Source organism: Megalobrama amblycephala, linkage group LG6 (assembly GCF_018812025.1).
Source record: "Megalobrama amblycephala isolate DHTTF-2021 linkage group LG6, ASM1881202v1, whole genome shotgun sequence".
Classification (NCBI taxonomy): Eukaryota; Metazoa; Chordata; class Actinopteri; order Cypriniformes; family Xenocyprididae; genus Megalobrama; species Megalobrama amblycephala.
The window spans coordinates 33,977,068-33,995,222 of record NC_063049.1 but is presented as its reverse complement, the minus strand read 5'-3'; the positions used below and the strand labels follow the sequence as shown (position 1 = coordinate 33,995,222).

Genomic DNA, 18,155 nt, shown 5'->3' with positions numbered 1-18,155 from the left:
TTCAAATCTAGAATGCTACTTTTTCACATGACCTCACTTTTGCACTTTTAATTCATTGAACGGAATCTATTTATCATCTCAAAAGTAAAAAAAGCTAGCATTTTTGAATCCAATTTTGTGTACAAACGTCTAAACATTTGTCTGATGAAATGAGTCAAGATGGCAACATTAAAAATTATGGTTGATATCGCTCCTGGTTTGTTTTTCATGATTGAAGTGATTAAAAATGACTGAGAGTCGACTGCACACAGCTGTCCATCTTCATGAGGCAGCTTTACATCAAATTAGACACGAATGGAAGTCAGAAAAGAGATTTGTTTTTAAAAATAGACATGAAAAATTTAGGAAGGAATAAAGAGAGGCTCCGCTTCGCTCAAGTGCTGTCCACTTAAAGGCTGTAGTCAGACCTGTATGCATCATTTGATACCAGGAGGCTGTTATTCCCCAGAGCAGCTTCAGGCTGAGAGTGATACAGAAAGAAACCACCAAACAGCGTTGTGTCTTTGAACTCTTGAAAGGCAAGATGGGGCTAGAAAGCGAGGAATGGTGGGGAGGGCGAGGAAGAAGGCCCTCCCTGAACTATATATTGGAAATATGAGTTGCTGACCTTATTTTCTAGTTTCTGTGAAATGGGCCAGTAGCCACGTGGCCTCACAGGTGTAGGTGGTATTTTGTTGAAAATGAGCTCAGTTCTCAAGGGAATCGCATGCAAGTACTTTCACATAAACATTTGGATGCACTGTGGATATGTACTACACTAAATACTAATGGAAAGGAAATACAGTCAGCTGTTTTATCCGTGGGCGAGTGAAGCGGTGTGTTCCTCAATAACGCGGCTGAATACTTCAAGCTCTTCTTGATGCTTCAGATTTCTTTAGGTGTTTCTTTGCATTTCTCTCTGTCTTTATCTCTTATCTGTCTCTTTATACGAGCAAGGCAGAAAATGAATCCTGATCAAAGCCTAATGATGGGGCTGAGGAATGGGTCTGTCTGAGATGGATTGGGTCTCCTGAGGCGTACAGAATTAATCTGCTGTGCCAGAATGAGAACCTGGAGAGCCACACATGGGGGGATAACAGCTCCAAAAGTGCTTCTGGAACCATTCTGCTCTAGACAGTGTTTCCACGATAAGCTCTGACTTGTGAAGCAGTTGAGTTTTGAAGGTGGATGTGTGGGTAGAATGATGGTAGATGGTGTTGAGCGCTCAAAACTGATGGAAGCTGAGCATCTTAACACCTGCTCATGGTGGGTGTAATATAATCAGCTCTTGTCTCTTGACAATGGCGAGCTCTGCTGAATTTACCAGTGTTCTTTTGGCATGACAGTGCTATCTAACATCCATTATACAACACCACCATTTTGCTGTATCCATTACAGTAGTGAGATCAACAAGTATGGATTTAAAAAAAAAAAAAATCTTTTTCATGTGTCTAGGTGGTTTCATAAGGCTAGGTGATATGTCATTTACCATATTTTCAATATTATAAATTTTAAAATGGTAAACCAACGTCAAGAATATTGTGCGTTTTTAATGCAGTTTTTACTTTTATATGTCCCCACCCTTAAAGGTGCAATATGTAATATTTTCTGCCGCTAGAGGTCGCTAGAGGCCTATTCAAAGGCGTAGCTTGATGACACTTGATGATTCGGACATGTGGTCTTCACCTCAACGGCCGGTGGAAAAGAATTGGGATAGGACTCGGGAAGAAATCATGTTAATGGATGCGATTATTAAAGATGCTCTAAGTGATGTCACGCGTTTTTAGGCCAAAAACATTTTTTGACACATACAGCAAACATCTCCTCACTATCCTCTAGCTGCCTGTCCCCTGAACACACTGTAAAAAAACGCGGTCTCTGTAGTCGCCACAAGCTCCGAAAACGGCAATAAAACAAATTGGTGCAGCCTGGACCACGAAACATAATAAACATGCTCCAGCCAATAACCGACAAGAATGATTTTAAATGCGCGTTCATGACTGTTTCAGGAAGCATGGCGGGGAGGGGGACGAGGAGGAGGAGGGAGGGTCTAGCTAGCCTCTGTTTTGTTTGACAACACTTTGAACGTCAACAGGAAGTTACTCCACCCAGGATCACTTAGAGCACCTTTAACGTTACTGTAGTATGAAGCAGAGCAGGGCCGAGTGTTGTGGGAGCTGAATGAGGCCGCTGGAGCGATTGCGCAATACACGCCGTGAGCCGCAGAATTTTTATTATGCCACAGTCACCGGCGACGCTTCTGCTTTTTCGGTCAGGAGTATGAGGTAACGCTCTGTGTGTTCGCTCGCCGGCTGCTGTGAGACACTGTTGCACACTGCAGTACGCTAGATAGATTTTAGAATATCATATTAAATGCTGAATGGCTTGTGTTGATGAATGGCATGCAATTAATTTTAAAACGTATTGTATGATGGAGAAAATGCTGTAATACTGTTACTAAAAATAAAGCTGCATCTATGTTAGCTACTTCACAAAATAGTGTTTTTCTCTGTGGCATGGTAAAAAACCCCCAAGAAAATTAGATTTAAACAATAAGGCTAAACATCTTTGGCGTTTCCATTGTTTCTACAAAATAAAACCGAGGGTAATGCGGGTATGACACGATTGACAGGAGACTCCTCACACGTCCTGGAGCCTTGGTTAAAATTGCAATTTTCTCACAATTTACAAATAGATATTGCATATTGCACCTTTAAGGTAACTTAAGGGACTCCTGAGTTTGTGTTTTTGTATTGTTTTTTAGTTCATAAATTGATTTATTTAATTGAGTCATCAGAAGTTTGATTTATTTATACTTATTTTAACCTTTAAGATTCAGTGAATCATTTCCAACACAACAGAGATTCAGTGATTCATTTGCATCATCATTCAAAATGCTCAAGGAAACTATACTTTTTTTTTTTTTTTTTTTTTTGTAAATTTCATGATAAACTGTCAAACATGACATGGGTGAGGGAGTTAGGGGGTTTATTTCATGCAAATAAATTAAAGTCAGAAATTTTTAAACATTTTTAAAATTTGTATTAGTTTGCATGCATGTCTGCTTATCACCAAACAAAATGTTTATATTTGTTTGTATATGAAACAGTTTGTATAAATTACCCCAAATTTCCAACTTGGAATATTTTCAAAATTCCCCAGCTCAACTTCCCATGATAAGTTTCTGAAAAGTTTCCGAAAATATATATATATATATATATATATATATATATATATATATATATATATATATATATATATATATATATATATATATATATATATATATATATATATATATATATATATATATATATATATATATATATATATATATATATATATATATATATATATATATATATATATATATATATATATATGAAGGTATTTAGATCCTAAAGAAGTGAAAACATCCTGTTAGAACAGCCTTCTAGAGACTATATAAGGATTTCTGGCTGTTAAATTGCCTTCATGCCTCTTTTCCCCCGCATCATTTAATTAGACAAACATTTTCCGACAATCCCTGTATTCATGTATGGTCTTATTACTTGGATACATTATTCATTATAGATTAAATTTGTCAAAATGGTGTTTCTTTAAGGTTTATTGATGTTAACTCTTTTACAGGGAGCTTATCTAATGAATATTCCACCTAGAGCTTGTTGGGTGATGTAGGTGGGTTCACATAATGCCTGGAAATAATGGAATTGCTCATGAAAGTTGTAGCGTATGCAATGGATTTAACTAAACATGTTAATACAGCCACACTTTGATTTTCCCTGGACTGACTTTGTCTCAGTTGGGGTAATTGATTCAAACATATGTTGACATGCTCCTAATTGCATGTTTGACATTATGAGCCTTCCATGAAATCACCTAGACTATAACGCAGCTTTGAGAAAGAGAGAGAGAGACTACAGGCAAAAAAAAAAAGCCAAAATAATAATGTGAGAGGGGGCGAGTGGTTGCAGGCTGAGATTTGTAGGTGAATCCATTATAGTGGAGCATTACCATAGACTTTAGATGTCTGTACGCTAATGCAATGCAGAGTGTTATTGGTGTTTACTGTCATTAGCGAGGCCTTTTGCTCTCATGTCCCTTGCAAGGAGCCATTAGTGCCCACATTTTTTCAACTCGCGCACATCCCTGTTTGCAGACTAGCCATTTAACTCCCGCTTCAAAAATGTGCACATCAGCACTCAGTAATACTTTACTGTAATTACAGCTCTTATCCTCTGGTGCGACAACCTAGTGTGTCGTTGCATATATTTCTTAAGCTAATTAAGCACTCTAATGCAAAATAGTGGCTAAAATTTTCAGTAATAAACTATATAGTAAGTAATGCATTCAAATGAATGTGAAGCCAGTATAGTTTAGCAGATGTTTTGTCGGTCTTCACCACCCAGTCTCACTGTCACCTGGCGAACGTTTCCAGGCCGTAACAATGAAGGAACCAGTCTGAGATAACCTGTGTCTCCCCGGCATATCACTGTCTGTGTCACTGTATCCATCTGACCTCTTTTCCTTACAATCCCCTTCTGCTCTTTCTTTGGTCTGGTGTGCTTCATTGATTCACAAGACCTAAAAATCTTCTCTGTCTCCACCCTTATTCTTCTGTCTCTGTGTGTGTTTGTGTGGCGTTATGTTACACTGTGGCTTGTATTATATGATGAGTCTCCTGTGCATTCTCCCACACTCCACCTCCATAATTGCTCTCAACTACATACATACTAAACAAAACAATAATATTGTTGTAACACATTGTTTCTGTTAATACAATTTTAATTCCATTTATTACAAAATACTCTGTGAATTCGAAATTACCATAATTACTGGCTTTTTTTTCATAACACCATGTACATTTAGTCACAGAGTCTTAAGTGCATATGGTTCATTGTAAGTCAGACACAAATGGAATTATGGATTTTCAGTTCGCTAATTTAGTCAGATATTTATTCAAAAACTACTCTGATTCAGTGAAAGGTTCTTTAGAATGATCTAAACAGATGATTCTTGAGTCTTTCTGACTGATTCATTAAGGGTGCTTTCATACTTCGGTACAGGGCTTGCAACATTGTAGCCTAACCACCATTAACCACCAATAATTGCAATATGCTCTGCGTTTTGTTACTTTCGATAAGAAACAAAGTGCCATCCTTCAAATTCTGTCCACGAAATCATGAAATTTAAACAAAAAATGCCGTTTTGACTCAATTTGATGCGGCGTGACAGATCACTGTACAGGCAGTACATCAGTTCAACCGGCAGCGTGGAGAAAAATGCGAGTGAATGCGATCATCTCTTCCTCTTTAATAGGCCTACTAGTTACAGAATAAACATGAAAGAACATCTGAAGGTATGATGAAAGATACAGTACAACTTACTGAAACGATCATATTTCTTGTTATCGCTCAATCAGTGTTTCAACAGTGGAAAGACATCAATGAAAGCTTGTAAACAATATGTCATGTAGTATTTACCTCAGAAAAGCCATTCTGTGTCAAAGTTTGTTAGTTCGCTAGAGAAATGAACTCTTTCGCTTGGCTGGATGATTATGACCTAAAATCAAAATCTCGATTAATTGAACATTTTACATTGATTCCGATTAATGAATGCTTATTTTATTTATTTATTTTTTGCCCTCATAGTTCACTTACAAGGTTTGTACTGTAAATATGCTTGGCTATTAAAGGTGGGGTATTTTTTCCTAATGAAAGAGTGATCTGACATAACAGCTCACTTTCAGCAGTTATTTTATCTATGGTTTGTAACATTTCTTACAGATTTCTGCTCGTTGTAAATCAGATACAGATAAATTAGCACAGTACCAGTACGTAGTGAGAGCGATTGCGTTTGTGAATTAGTCATACTGTCTCTCTATTAATTGTGAAGCTGTGGTTTGTAAATAATTCATTCAAAAGTAGGAAAATATATGCTATAATAACTTTTATGTTTCTAAGCTACTTGGTATGTGTTCTACGTCCAAAACGTAGAACACATATAACTAGGGCTGCAACGATTAATCGCGATTTAATCGTTTGCAAAATAAAAGTCTGTGTTTACGTAATATGTGTGTGTTCTGTGTATAATAATTATGTATATATAAATACAAACACATACAGGTATACAGTTTAGAAATATATGCATGTATTATAAATATATATATTTATATATATTTTATATTACATATAAATATTTTATATATAACACTCTTCTTAAATATATACATGAATGTGTATTTATATATACATAATTATTATACACAGAACACACACATATATATTACGTAAACACAGACTTTTATTTTGCAAACGATTAATCGTGATTACGATTAATACAACTGACAAAGTTTAGTGAAGACACAAGGCTCACCGCTTGTGCGTGCCGTCTCTGTGTGTTGGCTGGGCATTCACCTCCATGTTGCTTCCATACCATTGACTGGATGGGGCGGAGTCATGTGGCTACACACGCGGTAGTATGTTTTGAAGGGGGATTAAAAAACTGAAATAACCGACATGGGAAAATTATGTCGGTTAGAGGTTCTGAATTTCGGTTTTGATTTACCTTTCGATTAATCGTCCCTACTTTCGCTTAATATTTGCAGTTTATTAGCCTATATAATCATTATATTTTACTTAACCTTTTAGTGATGTCCTGATTATGCTATTTAATGTACGTTTAAATTAATCTGTTGTAAAAATGACAGCCACTGTGTAGAAATGGAGGAAAAACATTTAGAAGTTAATGCAAAAACTGCCTTAGGTGCAGCTTACGTGTTTACATAGGCCTACAATTTTTTATTTGAGTGTTGATTATTTTATATATATAAAAAAAGCAATTGAATTTAGGCTAATAGTTTGGGCTCAGTTGTTAACCTTTAATATTATAGTAGCATAATGTTCAAGTAAGGGCTCCCTACATAGTTTATAGCATTAGCAGAGATAATTTTTTTTATCCATAAGAAATTTTAAGTTATAATTTAATTTATTATATTTAAAGACAAAAACACAATTTGTTCAGTTAACCACTGTTTAATTAAAAAAAAAAGCAATTTTATGTTTTGTTTTCTCCCTACCGGCTGTACCGAAAACCGTACCGAACCGTGACTTCAAAACCGAGGTACGTACCGAACCGTGAGTTTTGTTTACCGTTATACCCCTAGCTGCAAATGTTCTATAAAAAAACGAGTCCGTTTCTGCTGAAGGCGAGCCTAAATGAGTTATACATGTCAGGAAAGTGAGGGAGAACATGCATACAAACAGTTTTTTCGAATCATACATCTAGCTGTTTTTAGTATGACTGCATTCATCGTAGGGGTGTAATGATACATCGTTATATTGAGATCTTGATCTGAAAAAATGAGACCATATGTATCGTTGATGTAAACTATATGATTTGTGGTAGAGTTAGTTTTATCCAAGACTCAGCTTACTGTATTTATAAGGTATAATTCACCCAAAATAATGTTTGTTGTTTCAAAAGCTATAAGATTTTTGTTCAACTTCAAGATATTTTTACGAAACCTTAGAGATTTTTGTCCCTCCATTTAAAGCCCATTCCTTTAAAAGTTAAAAGATCCAAAAAGGTTATAAAGGCATCGTAAAAATAATCTTCTGAAGCTTTTCACTCTTCAAAGTGAAAGCGCAAACATCATTTAAATCACCATGTCACATTTAGTTTTAGTATCGTTACACCCCTAATCAGCAGTGAACCGTACCTCAACCATTGTTCAAATGAAGCGGGACTGATTTCCTTAACCCGCACCCACCCGCTTCCGCTGAATATCTGACCAGGACCACCCGCTCTCGCAACCCGCATGTTCCACTCCCGCCCGTGCCCGCAATGTTTGTGTCCACTCCCGCCCACTCCCGTCCGCTCCCACGGACTTTCTCTCAGAGCTTGTAAAAAAATAGGCCTAAACAAATACTCTCAGACTAAATTAGTTTAAGTTAGCATCCAGAATAACAGACTTTAAACATGATTGGTTTTGCGGCTACTTCATCTTATTTAAACGCAAAGCACCACACGTGATAAAAAACATTAGGTTATTTTTTATTAGCGTTGTAAAACATTAACCGTTAAAACAAAACCACAACTAGCGGCACCTCAGTTTTTAAACGCAGGCTACTGCATACACATTCACCGAACGATTAACTAAAAAGCAGTTTAAATAACAGTTTAAGTAAATAAGCCAAAGCACAATACGAAATAACTGTAACTTATTAAATAAACACATACTAGATATACTTTAAACAAATTAAATACAAAACGAAATAAATAAAATAAATAGAATGCCTTGCTTAGGCTATTGCAAAGAAAATAAATAGTACTAATAAATAAATAAAAATAACGTAGCCTACTTAAACAAACGAATGATCACTGGGCCTTGCATTGCTTACTCCATATTACTATGAAGGAAAAGTATATTGCTGACTGAATGCGGTCGCAGACTTGTGCGTCTTTCTTCCATGATCCGCCCACAAACACTGAATGCCCTCTCTGACGGTGCACTAGATCATGCGAGAATGCTCAAAATAAAACGCGCGAATTTTAAGAATTGTCTGACTTGTTTTGCTTTGCTTTTGTCAAGTAAAGAGCCGATTTAATTTTCTTCTTAACTTCATTTGTTGACTCCATTTCTATTACACGCCAAATCCCACCGTTTCCTGCGGGTCTCCCGCAAAGTTTTCTGACCGCCCACTCCCGGCCGCAGCAAAGGTAAAACCGCCCGCTCCCGCGAGATTTGCGTTGGGTCCCGCGGGTCCTGCGGGAGCCCAAACCCAATGCAGCCCTCTACACCAGACCACCTTTTTTATGCAGACTTGGGTATGTTTGCAGCTGTGCACCCATGTTCAAAAAACGGCATTCACATCATCCAAACGAAGCGAACTCTGATGTCAATACATACCAGGTGCACACCAGAATTGCTAAGAGAGTCAGTTCTGTCACTTGTATGCCTTTTGTTTGTTTTTATGTTTTCTGCCAGCAGAGACAATACAATTGGAAAAACAGATAGGTCTGTTTATTGTCTTCGTTTTATTTCTTCGTATCCATCCCTTTTAACCCATCACTTTCAATTCAGACTGCAAGGTTGTAACATACGAATATAACTTTTACCATGGAGCTGTAGATTCATCAGCACAGGCTCAGCGGCATTACTTAAGATGATGTCTAGATGCTCTGTTTTCCATTTGTAGAAAAAAAATGCCTGAGAGTAGATTGTCTCTCTCAGCTTTGCTGATGAGCTGTGTAAAGGTCTGTAAATATTTTCACTGCAGTTAAATCTCTACCATTTTTTCCTAGAAGATTGATAACAAAACCTTAAGATATTTATGTGGGCTGTTTGTTGGTTTGTTGGAGAGACAAAAGAGATTTGCTTCCTGTTCCTGTTTGTTAGTGTGTATTATGGGTGGAATACATATAAAGTGGCATGATGGCCATATATGGTAACCCATATTCGGAATTAGTCCTCTGCATTTAACCCATCCAAGTTAGTGCACACACATTAGTGTCCGTGAGAAGTGAACACACACCCGGAGCAGTGGGCAGCCATTTTTGCTGCAGCACCCAAGGAGCAGTTGGGGGTTAGGTGCCTTGCTCAAGAGTCATGAGAATTGAGGGTGGAAGAGAACGCTGTTCATTCACTCCCCTACCTACATTTTCCTGTCGGTATTGAGAATCGAACCTGCAACCTTCGGGTTACAAGTCTGACTGTCTAACATTGGGCCACAACCCTAAACTTTAAAATTATAAACAGGCAGTATAACACATTGTATACATTGTTACATGTATAACATATATAGATTTATATTTACATTAATTAATGAAAATTAATAAATTATATAATATTTTTTAATTTATATAAAATACATTTTATATAAATTTAAATATAAATGTTAGTTCAAGTAAATTGTAATTACAGTAATTCTTATATGTTTCGTTGCGTACCTGCAGGGAGGAAGAAGAGAGTCTTCGTGACAAGATCCGGGCAGATCATGAGCGGGCACTGCAGGAAGCCAAGGAAAAGCTCCGCAAATCCAAAGAGGAGCTGAAGGCAGAGATCCAAACAGAGAAGACCAAGGTAGCTGAGGACCTGAAGAAGAAAGATGGTCCCAAACCACTGCCTCCAGTACCCATGCCCAAACTGGTAGGGGTCAATGATGGTGACCCAGGGGATCCTGACACCAAGGAAAAGAGGGACAAAATCAGAGAGGTATGGGAGTTTGTGTTTACATGCTTTAAAATGAATAGTGTGCTTGCAAGTTCACTAAGAATTGATTATCGAATCAAAATCGATTTCGATTTTGGCTTCCATATATTATGAAAACATGATAATGAAGATAAATTCCTTTCCTTTACAGTGGTGCGCTTTTGCTTATCCTTAATAACACAGACTTAACGTGCAAATCAGTAAAATCATGTAACGTGACTTTCATAAAATGCAGCCTACTGCGGAACATTAAAAAGGGTTATTAAAAGCGCAAAAGAGAACTCTTAAAGTGACAGCAGCCTAATATACCTGCTGCCCTCTGTGTCATTAATGTAAGTCAAACACAACAAAATAAAATGAGAAAATCACTCACTGCTCTTGACTAAATGACTTTTGTAGCTTTAATAAGATGGAAACAAATTCATACAGTGAAGACTATGCTGTTTTATTTGTTTGATTATTCTATTTATTTTGCTGAATACTATACTTAGATAAACGGTGCTTTAAGTTTTTCAGTCTTTAATTTATACATTTTTTTTATTGTATTTGTCCTATTTTTAGTTGTTAGCTTTTTTTGCACTAATGACTCTTAACTTGTCAATAATTGTTTGAGGACTTTTTGCATTAGTTAGCCTAATATTCTACTGTGGTAATGAAATTGGTATCGAGAATTGTGAAATTTCGCTGGTATCTAAAATTTTGATATCATAGCAACCATTTTTCCAGGAAAATAATTACTTCATTATATATAAATCATGCTATCATGAAATAAATTACTCTCAAAAGGTTTTGGTCATACTGCCCACTCATAATCGTGTTAAATAATTGTGATTACAGTATTGACCAAATCAATCGTGATTTTTTTTTTTTTTTTTTTTTTTTTTTTTTTTTTGTCATAGTCTAGCAGCCCTACTCAGAGAGAACTATAGGAGTTGCAAACATTCTTAGAAATGAACAGAAACAGTTTTTTTTTTTCTCTCAGTTAATTACTTCACATTCCTTTTTAAATTGAACAGTTTGGGCCCGTTTAATCTGTTTCATTTTAAATCTGAGCTATCCACAGGTATAATTATCAGCTTTTCAAAATGGGTTGCAGTCTTGGATGAGAATATCTTTGAAAAAGTAATAGCCACTGGCTGATTTGTGCTTGACTGGAACAGACAGATTTCTACTGCTGATGTAATGCAGATTTTGCTTTTAGTTCTTCCAGATGTACCACACAATTTTGTCTTACTGTGTAAGATCTGTACCTAAATGAAGCAGATTGGAAAACGTCTATTAGTGTTGTTTGCTAAGACAAGCATTACTGTTCCAGTTCTCATACTCGTATGTGTGTGTGTGTGTGTGTGTTTCTTGCAATATTTGTGCTGCGGACACAAATGATATTCAGATCTAGTTGACTTTTAGTATTGATCATGTTTAATGTTTTAGTTGGCGGTGACACTTCAGGACCTCTTACATAAAGCTCAACAGCCTGTGGGCTGCAGATGATGAGTCAGCAATGCTTGCAGTAAATGCCATTATTTTCACTTTCAAATTGCTACTTGTCTCTAATGAGCTCCTAAACCTGAAATAAATGTTTTTCTTTTGTTTCAGTAATTTGGAAAATGATCGTTTTGTCCCCACATAAGTGTGTGTAGTTGGTGGTGATGGTTATGTTCCAGGAGTAATTAGTGTCCTTGAGTTTAAAGCTGAGATGATTGTTGCTTTAGAGCTTTTCACCATGCGTTTAACCATGGGATAAAGTCTTTCGTAAATCCCAGTTTAAAGTCACTTTTAACACTTTTGAAAGTACTTTTGAAAAACATAGTTTTGAAAGGAACCGATTTAACCAATGTTATGAAATTCTGATCCGGTGCTAGCTTTAGCATCGCTGTTCTTCTTGTACTTTCTTGTACTTTTAGTATCCATACCACAATGGTGTTAGATGCTGCCACACTGCCCACTATCGGCGTGAATCAGCATGATTGTTTTTGAGCTTTATGTAAATTATACTGATACTAGGGAGTTTGAGATCGGTCTACACAATAATTAATTCCCTTACCTGTCCAACAAAAAAGAAGCCGCTTGGGTGTTTCTACTAAGGATGCATGCCATACCAATGTTATGCTCGTTTTTGTCTTTGTTGGTCTTTCTGTCTTCAGATCTTTTCTGCTTCTTCGACCGTACAGGTACTGATTCTCCCATTGTCTCCGCTGGTAAAAATGACTACCATATCTGCAGGGGTGGCATCCAAAGAGCGTGAGGATTCTCTGTGGTGTGTAGTGAAACACAGTGGGTCACGTTAGTTCATATGGTGAAACATATTGGGGGGGCACAACCCACACCATACATAATTAAAATGTTTTAAACAGTTTAAGGCCATTTCACACTGCAGTGACAGACGGCAACCAACGGCAACAGACACTTCGTTGGGTTTTGTAAGATCAGTGTGTTACCCCTGTCTGCATCTGTTGCCATTGGTCGGCACTTGTTGTTGCGTCATGGAATGTCTGAGAAGTGACGCACCGTAATCTGGTGACTGTCCATGTTGGTTGGCATCTGTTGGTGCAGTGTGAATTGGCCTTTACACTGTGAATGTGCACCATAGAGTGCTGCAGTGATGCCTTATTTTTGTAGGCCTTTTTTTTTGTAAAGCTACCATCACCCTGGTTCCCTCAACAAAAACCTATTAGGATTTTTCCATTGGCTTTTGGATTATTGCAGAAAATAAGCTCTGTGCTCTTAGCTCTATGCTAAGTTAGTAAGTCAATAGGTATAGTAGTACAAACATGACTACCTGTGATTAGTTAGGGTAATGTTTGAACTTTGTGATGCATGGAACAAGAAACAATATGAGAAAAGCCCATAATTAGCCATAATGAGAGGTCTGCAGAATGATGTGGATGAGGGAATGCAGGTCGCTGCCATCTGCTCTCTGTGTGTTAATGTGTTTTAGATCGGAAATGTGGAGCCTTTACTGTATGTGCAATGTAGGGCTGCCCCCTAATAGTCAACTAATCATTAGTAGACTAGAAGAGGCTTAGTTGACCAAAATTGTATAAGCTGGTTAGTCGCAAAAAAAAAAAGACCTTGAGGCAAAATCACTCAGACAGATAGTTAATGGTGGTTCCTTGTGGTAATTACAGTAAGTTGGGCAGGAAATTCAAATGTTCGCCTATCATCCATTGATCTCAAATATGGCTTATCATTTGAAACATGTAAATAGTAGCAACTTTACAAAGCTGCTCGCTCTAATGTTAACTAGATAAATGTGCGCTATTATTAGCCGCATATCCAAGTGTTTGTGCAGAGTGTGGAAACTGAAGTATAGCGCTCTTACTGCAAAACATGGTGGCCCCTGGGCGATCACTAGCATTTTTTTCTGATAAAAGCGTAAACTACTTAAAACAAGTCATTTTTGGTCATACAGTTAAGAGTAATACAACATTCACAATAAAACTCAAACTCACAATAACAAGAAAACATTTTTAAAGTTTTAAAGTAAAGAAAACATATAGGATGCACTTTCTGCTGTCTCGGTCTCCCTAAACTGGAGCGCGTCACAAAAATGAACGGAAACTCAGCGTGTAGGCTACTTGCCTCACAGACATGAGAAATATAGTACAGTCCAGTACAGTCCAAAAGTTTGGAACCACTAAGATTTTTAATGTTTTTAAAATAAGTTTCGTCTGCTCACCAAGGCTACATTTATTTAATTAAAAATACAGTAAAAACAGTAATATTGTGAAATATTATTACAATTTAAAATAACTGTTTTCTATTTGAATATATTTCACAAAGTAATTTATTCCTGTGATGGCAAAGCTGAATTTTCAGCATCATTACTCCAGTCTTCAGTGTCACATGATCCTTCAGAAATCATTCTAATATGCTGATCTGCTGCTCAAGAAACATTTAATGTGTACAATTGTACAAAATACTTGTGTACAATATTTTTTTTCAGGATTATTTGATGAATAGAAAGTTCAAAAGAACAGTGTTTATCTGAAATCTAATCTTTTGTAACATTATAAATGTCTTTACTGCCACTTTTGATTGATTTAATGCATCCTTGCTGAATAAAAGCATTCATTTCTTTAATTTCTTTTCAAAAAAATACAAATAAAAATTCTTACTGACCCCAAACTTTTGAACGGTAGTGTATAATGCTACAGAAGCATTGTATTTCAGATAAATGCTGTTCTTTTGAACTTTCTATTCATCAAGGAATCCTGAAAAAAAAAAAGTACACAACTGTTTTCAACATTGAAAATAATCATAAATGTTTATTGAGCAGCAAATCAGCATATTAGAATGATTTCTGAAGGATCATGTGACACTGAAGACTGGAGTAATGATGCTGAAAATTCAGCTTTGCATCACAGGAATAAATTACTTTGTCAAATATATTTAAATAGTACACAGTTATTTTAAATTGTAATAATATTTCATAATATTACTGTTTTTTACTGTATTTTTAATTAAATAAATGTAGCCTTGGTGAGCAGACGAAACTTCTTTTAAAAACATTAAAAATCTTAGTGGTTCCAAACTTTTGGACTGTACTGTATCTACAGAAAGCCTGAAATATCTACTTTTCAATATGAATTGGTTTATTTAAAAGAACTACTCTCTGCTTATATAATCCATATAAAAGGTGCATTTCTATCTATTGGCCCATTCATTAGGGGTGTGGATCGTCACTGGTCTCACGATTCCATTCAATTACGATTATCATGTCAACGATTCGATTCCACGATGTATCACGTACATAGCACTAGGGATGCCCCCACCTAAAGAAGTTGACTATGCTGCCTCCACAGTATAATGAATGCTAGGGGTGTTATAATTAATCATTTCTACGATGCATTGCAATGGGGACGTGGGCGATTCTGCATCGATGTGGCAATATAGACCATAATTGATTAGGCCTACTGACGTTTCTTTGACGTCATTTTTATCTGCTCATTTTATCTGCTCCAAGAAAGTACACATCAAACAAAACTTAAGTCTTAGCACAGCATACGACAGGAGCGTTTAGAACTAATAAACACTAGTAAATACTAAAAGGGCATGAAAATGTCAAGTATACTTAAGTTAGAATAATGCTCACACACACACTTGCGTGCTCGCACACTGTAAATGTTAAAATAGTGGGTGCATTTTTTATTACTCGCTTTTGTGTGTCGCCTCCATCCACCAATTTACGCTAGTGTGAGGAGCGCGTATGCGACGAATGACATTAAAGAAACGTCAGTAGGCCATAATCGATTATGGTCTATTGCTGCATCGATGCAGAATCGTCCACGTCTGCATTGCAATGCATCGTAGAAATGATTAATTTCTACACCCATAGCGTTCACTATACTGAGGAGATGGTTAGGCAGCATCAGCTTCTTTAGGCGGGGGCATCCTTTAGTGCTATTCAAGTTATAGCGGAGACATCTGCCATTTATCAAAAGATATGAGCCAACCGTTCCTTTTTTTCTTCCTTACAGACACATACATTTGTATGAATACTCTGCAGGATGAAATTTAGCATCCTAACATCTCTCAGCAGACTACTCGCAGCGGGGCCATCTGCTGCTCACTTTGGGGCCTTAACCCTCTTTTTACTCTCTGGATCTGTGTGTGTGTGGCCTACCTTCATTTAAATGCACTTTGTTACGTCAAAAGCATCTCTCCATTTTCCTAAACACACCTTTGCCATTGCCTTCATTTTGCATTAATGGCGGCCACTCTACTTTCTCAAAGTTAGTGAATAGTCTGGCTGCTGATGACACTTCTCACGAAAAATCGACTCTCAAGTCAAGTCAAGTCACCTTTATTTATATAGCGCTTTTTACAATGCAGATTGTGTCAAAGCAGCTTTACATTGATAACTGGTACATAATTTTGGCTGCACAGCAGCTCTTAAAGAAGAGTGTCAATGCAGGCAGATCAAAGCACCGTTGAATAAATGTCAAGAATACTGTTGAATATCAAATGTCAAGTCGAATGTCAAGTGTCCCCAACTAAGCAAGCCAAAGGCGACAGCGGCAAGGAACCCAAACTCCAACAGGTGACATCAGGTGGCAAACAAGTGGCAAATAGGTGTTAAAAATGGAGAAAAAAACCTTGGGAGAAACCAGGCTTAGTCGGGGGGCCAGTTCTCCTCTGGCGTACAGTGCTTTGTTAAGAATCAGGTTGCTATCATAAGTCTGAAAGGATCGCAACAAAAGTATTTATTTCAGTTCCATCCAGTTGAGGATCGTATTCATCACGCCGGTATGGACGGTTTGTTGAGGAACTTAACATTACCATGGTCATACAAATTCATACGGATGGATGGATGGATGGGTTTTTTTCCATGTTAATCTGAGTGCTTGTCCTGACCAGCCGCGGCGATACCCTGCATCAAACAAGGGAGCCCATGGTTTAAATGTTTTTTGTTTCTGCAGTGTCACTGTTGAAAGTGCAGTGATGATCTCAGATACTTTTGTGTTTTGAATATTATTAATTTGACTTCAGAATATTATTTTTGCATGACTTTAATAGCCATAATGGAAGACATCATGCATTTATCTCAGATGTTGAAAGTAACTTAAAGGAAACAAGAACATTCAAACTGAACTGTGTAAAAGTGTATTAGATGACAAAGAGTGTATCGGTCATGCAATATGTTTTGAATAATGTTAAAATGATTTCATTTTTATGAATTGTATTATTTGCTTATGCATTTTGTTATGAGTGAGAGTGCTTGCAGAGAGCGCTCACCCACAGTCTCTTCTGATTGGCTGTAATTTGTGTTTGATTTTGGTGCACCATGTAGCCTTGTCTGGTGTGGACAGACAAATTGCTTGTCACTGGAATCTTATTGCTTCATGTCTGGTTAGGACATGGTGTCACACAAAATGCTAAAACTAGATTTATTACACACTTAAATGCTAATACACCAGATTTACTTTATACAAATACTAAATGTTAACGTTCTTGCCTCTCATAAATGCACAGTTTAAACATGCTGGATTTACCTCACAATGTTTACACAATATATTTACTTCATACAACAAAACATGACAACACTCACTTGATTTACCTCACACATATTAAAGAACTACATTGACCTCATTTATACATAATGTTAACATGCTAGCTTTACCTCACACATACAGAACACACAAAATAGTTAGTGTAACCAGATTGATATGTGCCCAAACCGTCTAGCTGTTGTATTTCAGCATGGTTTCATGCAAAGTAACTACAAATCTGCCCTCTGAGCTGTTTTTGTATGTGTTTTGTGATTCACTGAACTGTTTTTGAATTAGCACAGTGCTAGCTTTGATTAGCCTGATGAAGGGACGAAAGCTGACAGGATAAGACGCTCCCACAATGTCTCGCTCTCTCCTTTGCTACATTAGCTCACCTCTCTTGATTTGTCTGATTAAATGAAAGCGCTGAATTCATCTTTGTGGATTAGCTGCTGTTTCTAAAGCTCAGAGAAGAAAGATAAGAAGGAAGAGAAGTTAGCTGTGTACATTGTTAATAGTGCCTGTCAGGGTTTGCTCTTGCGTGTGTGTGTGTGTGTGTGTGTGTGTGTATTAAAGGAGTTTATATGATAGATCCTGATATTGTAGCTTGAATCTCAGATCTGTTTCATACTAAGCAAAAAAAAAAAAAAACTTGCATTCTGCTATCATACTTTTCTGCAGTGTAATACAGCTGCTTCTCTACAGGAAAGCAATTGTTGGATTATTACACTTTAATACCATCTGTAATTTATAAAATAGTTATCAACAGTGTGATATTAAGAATTATTGCAAATGTAATCATCATGAAATCTATTAGATCTAAATTTATGTTCATTAATCAAACTTAGAATCAGGGGAGTTTGTTTTTGGGCAGTGCCTCCCCAAAAACAAAACAAAAACTGGATGAGAAAATAATCAATATTACAAAAATAAAACAATGCAAATATTACAAAATGTGACAAAGTGTAATT

At 36.7% G+C, this 18,155-nt stretch overlaps 1 protein-coding gene across 1 annotated transcript in view; it reads left to right on the top strand.

Annotated features, from left to right (window-relative positions):
- man1a2 (mannosidase, alpha, class 1A, member 2) overlaps positions 1–18,155 on the top strand; it is a 110,646-nt gene that overhangs the window by 13,609 nt on the left and 78,882 nt on the right. The window contains exon 4 of the mRNA XM_048194248.1: positions 9,937–10,195. Within this exon, the coding sequence (XP_048050205.1) occupies positions 9,937–10,195 (259 nt within the window). The remainder of the gene's footprint in view (positions 1–9,936; positions 10,196–18,155) is intronic.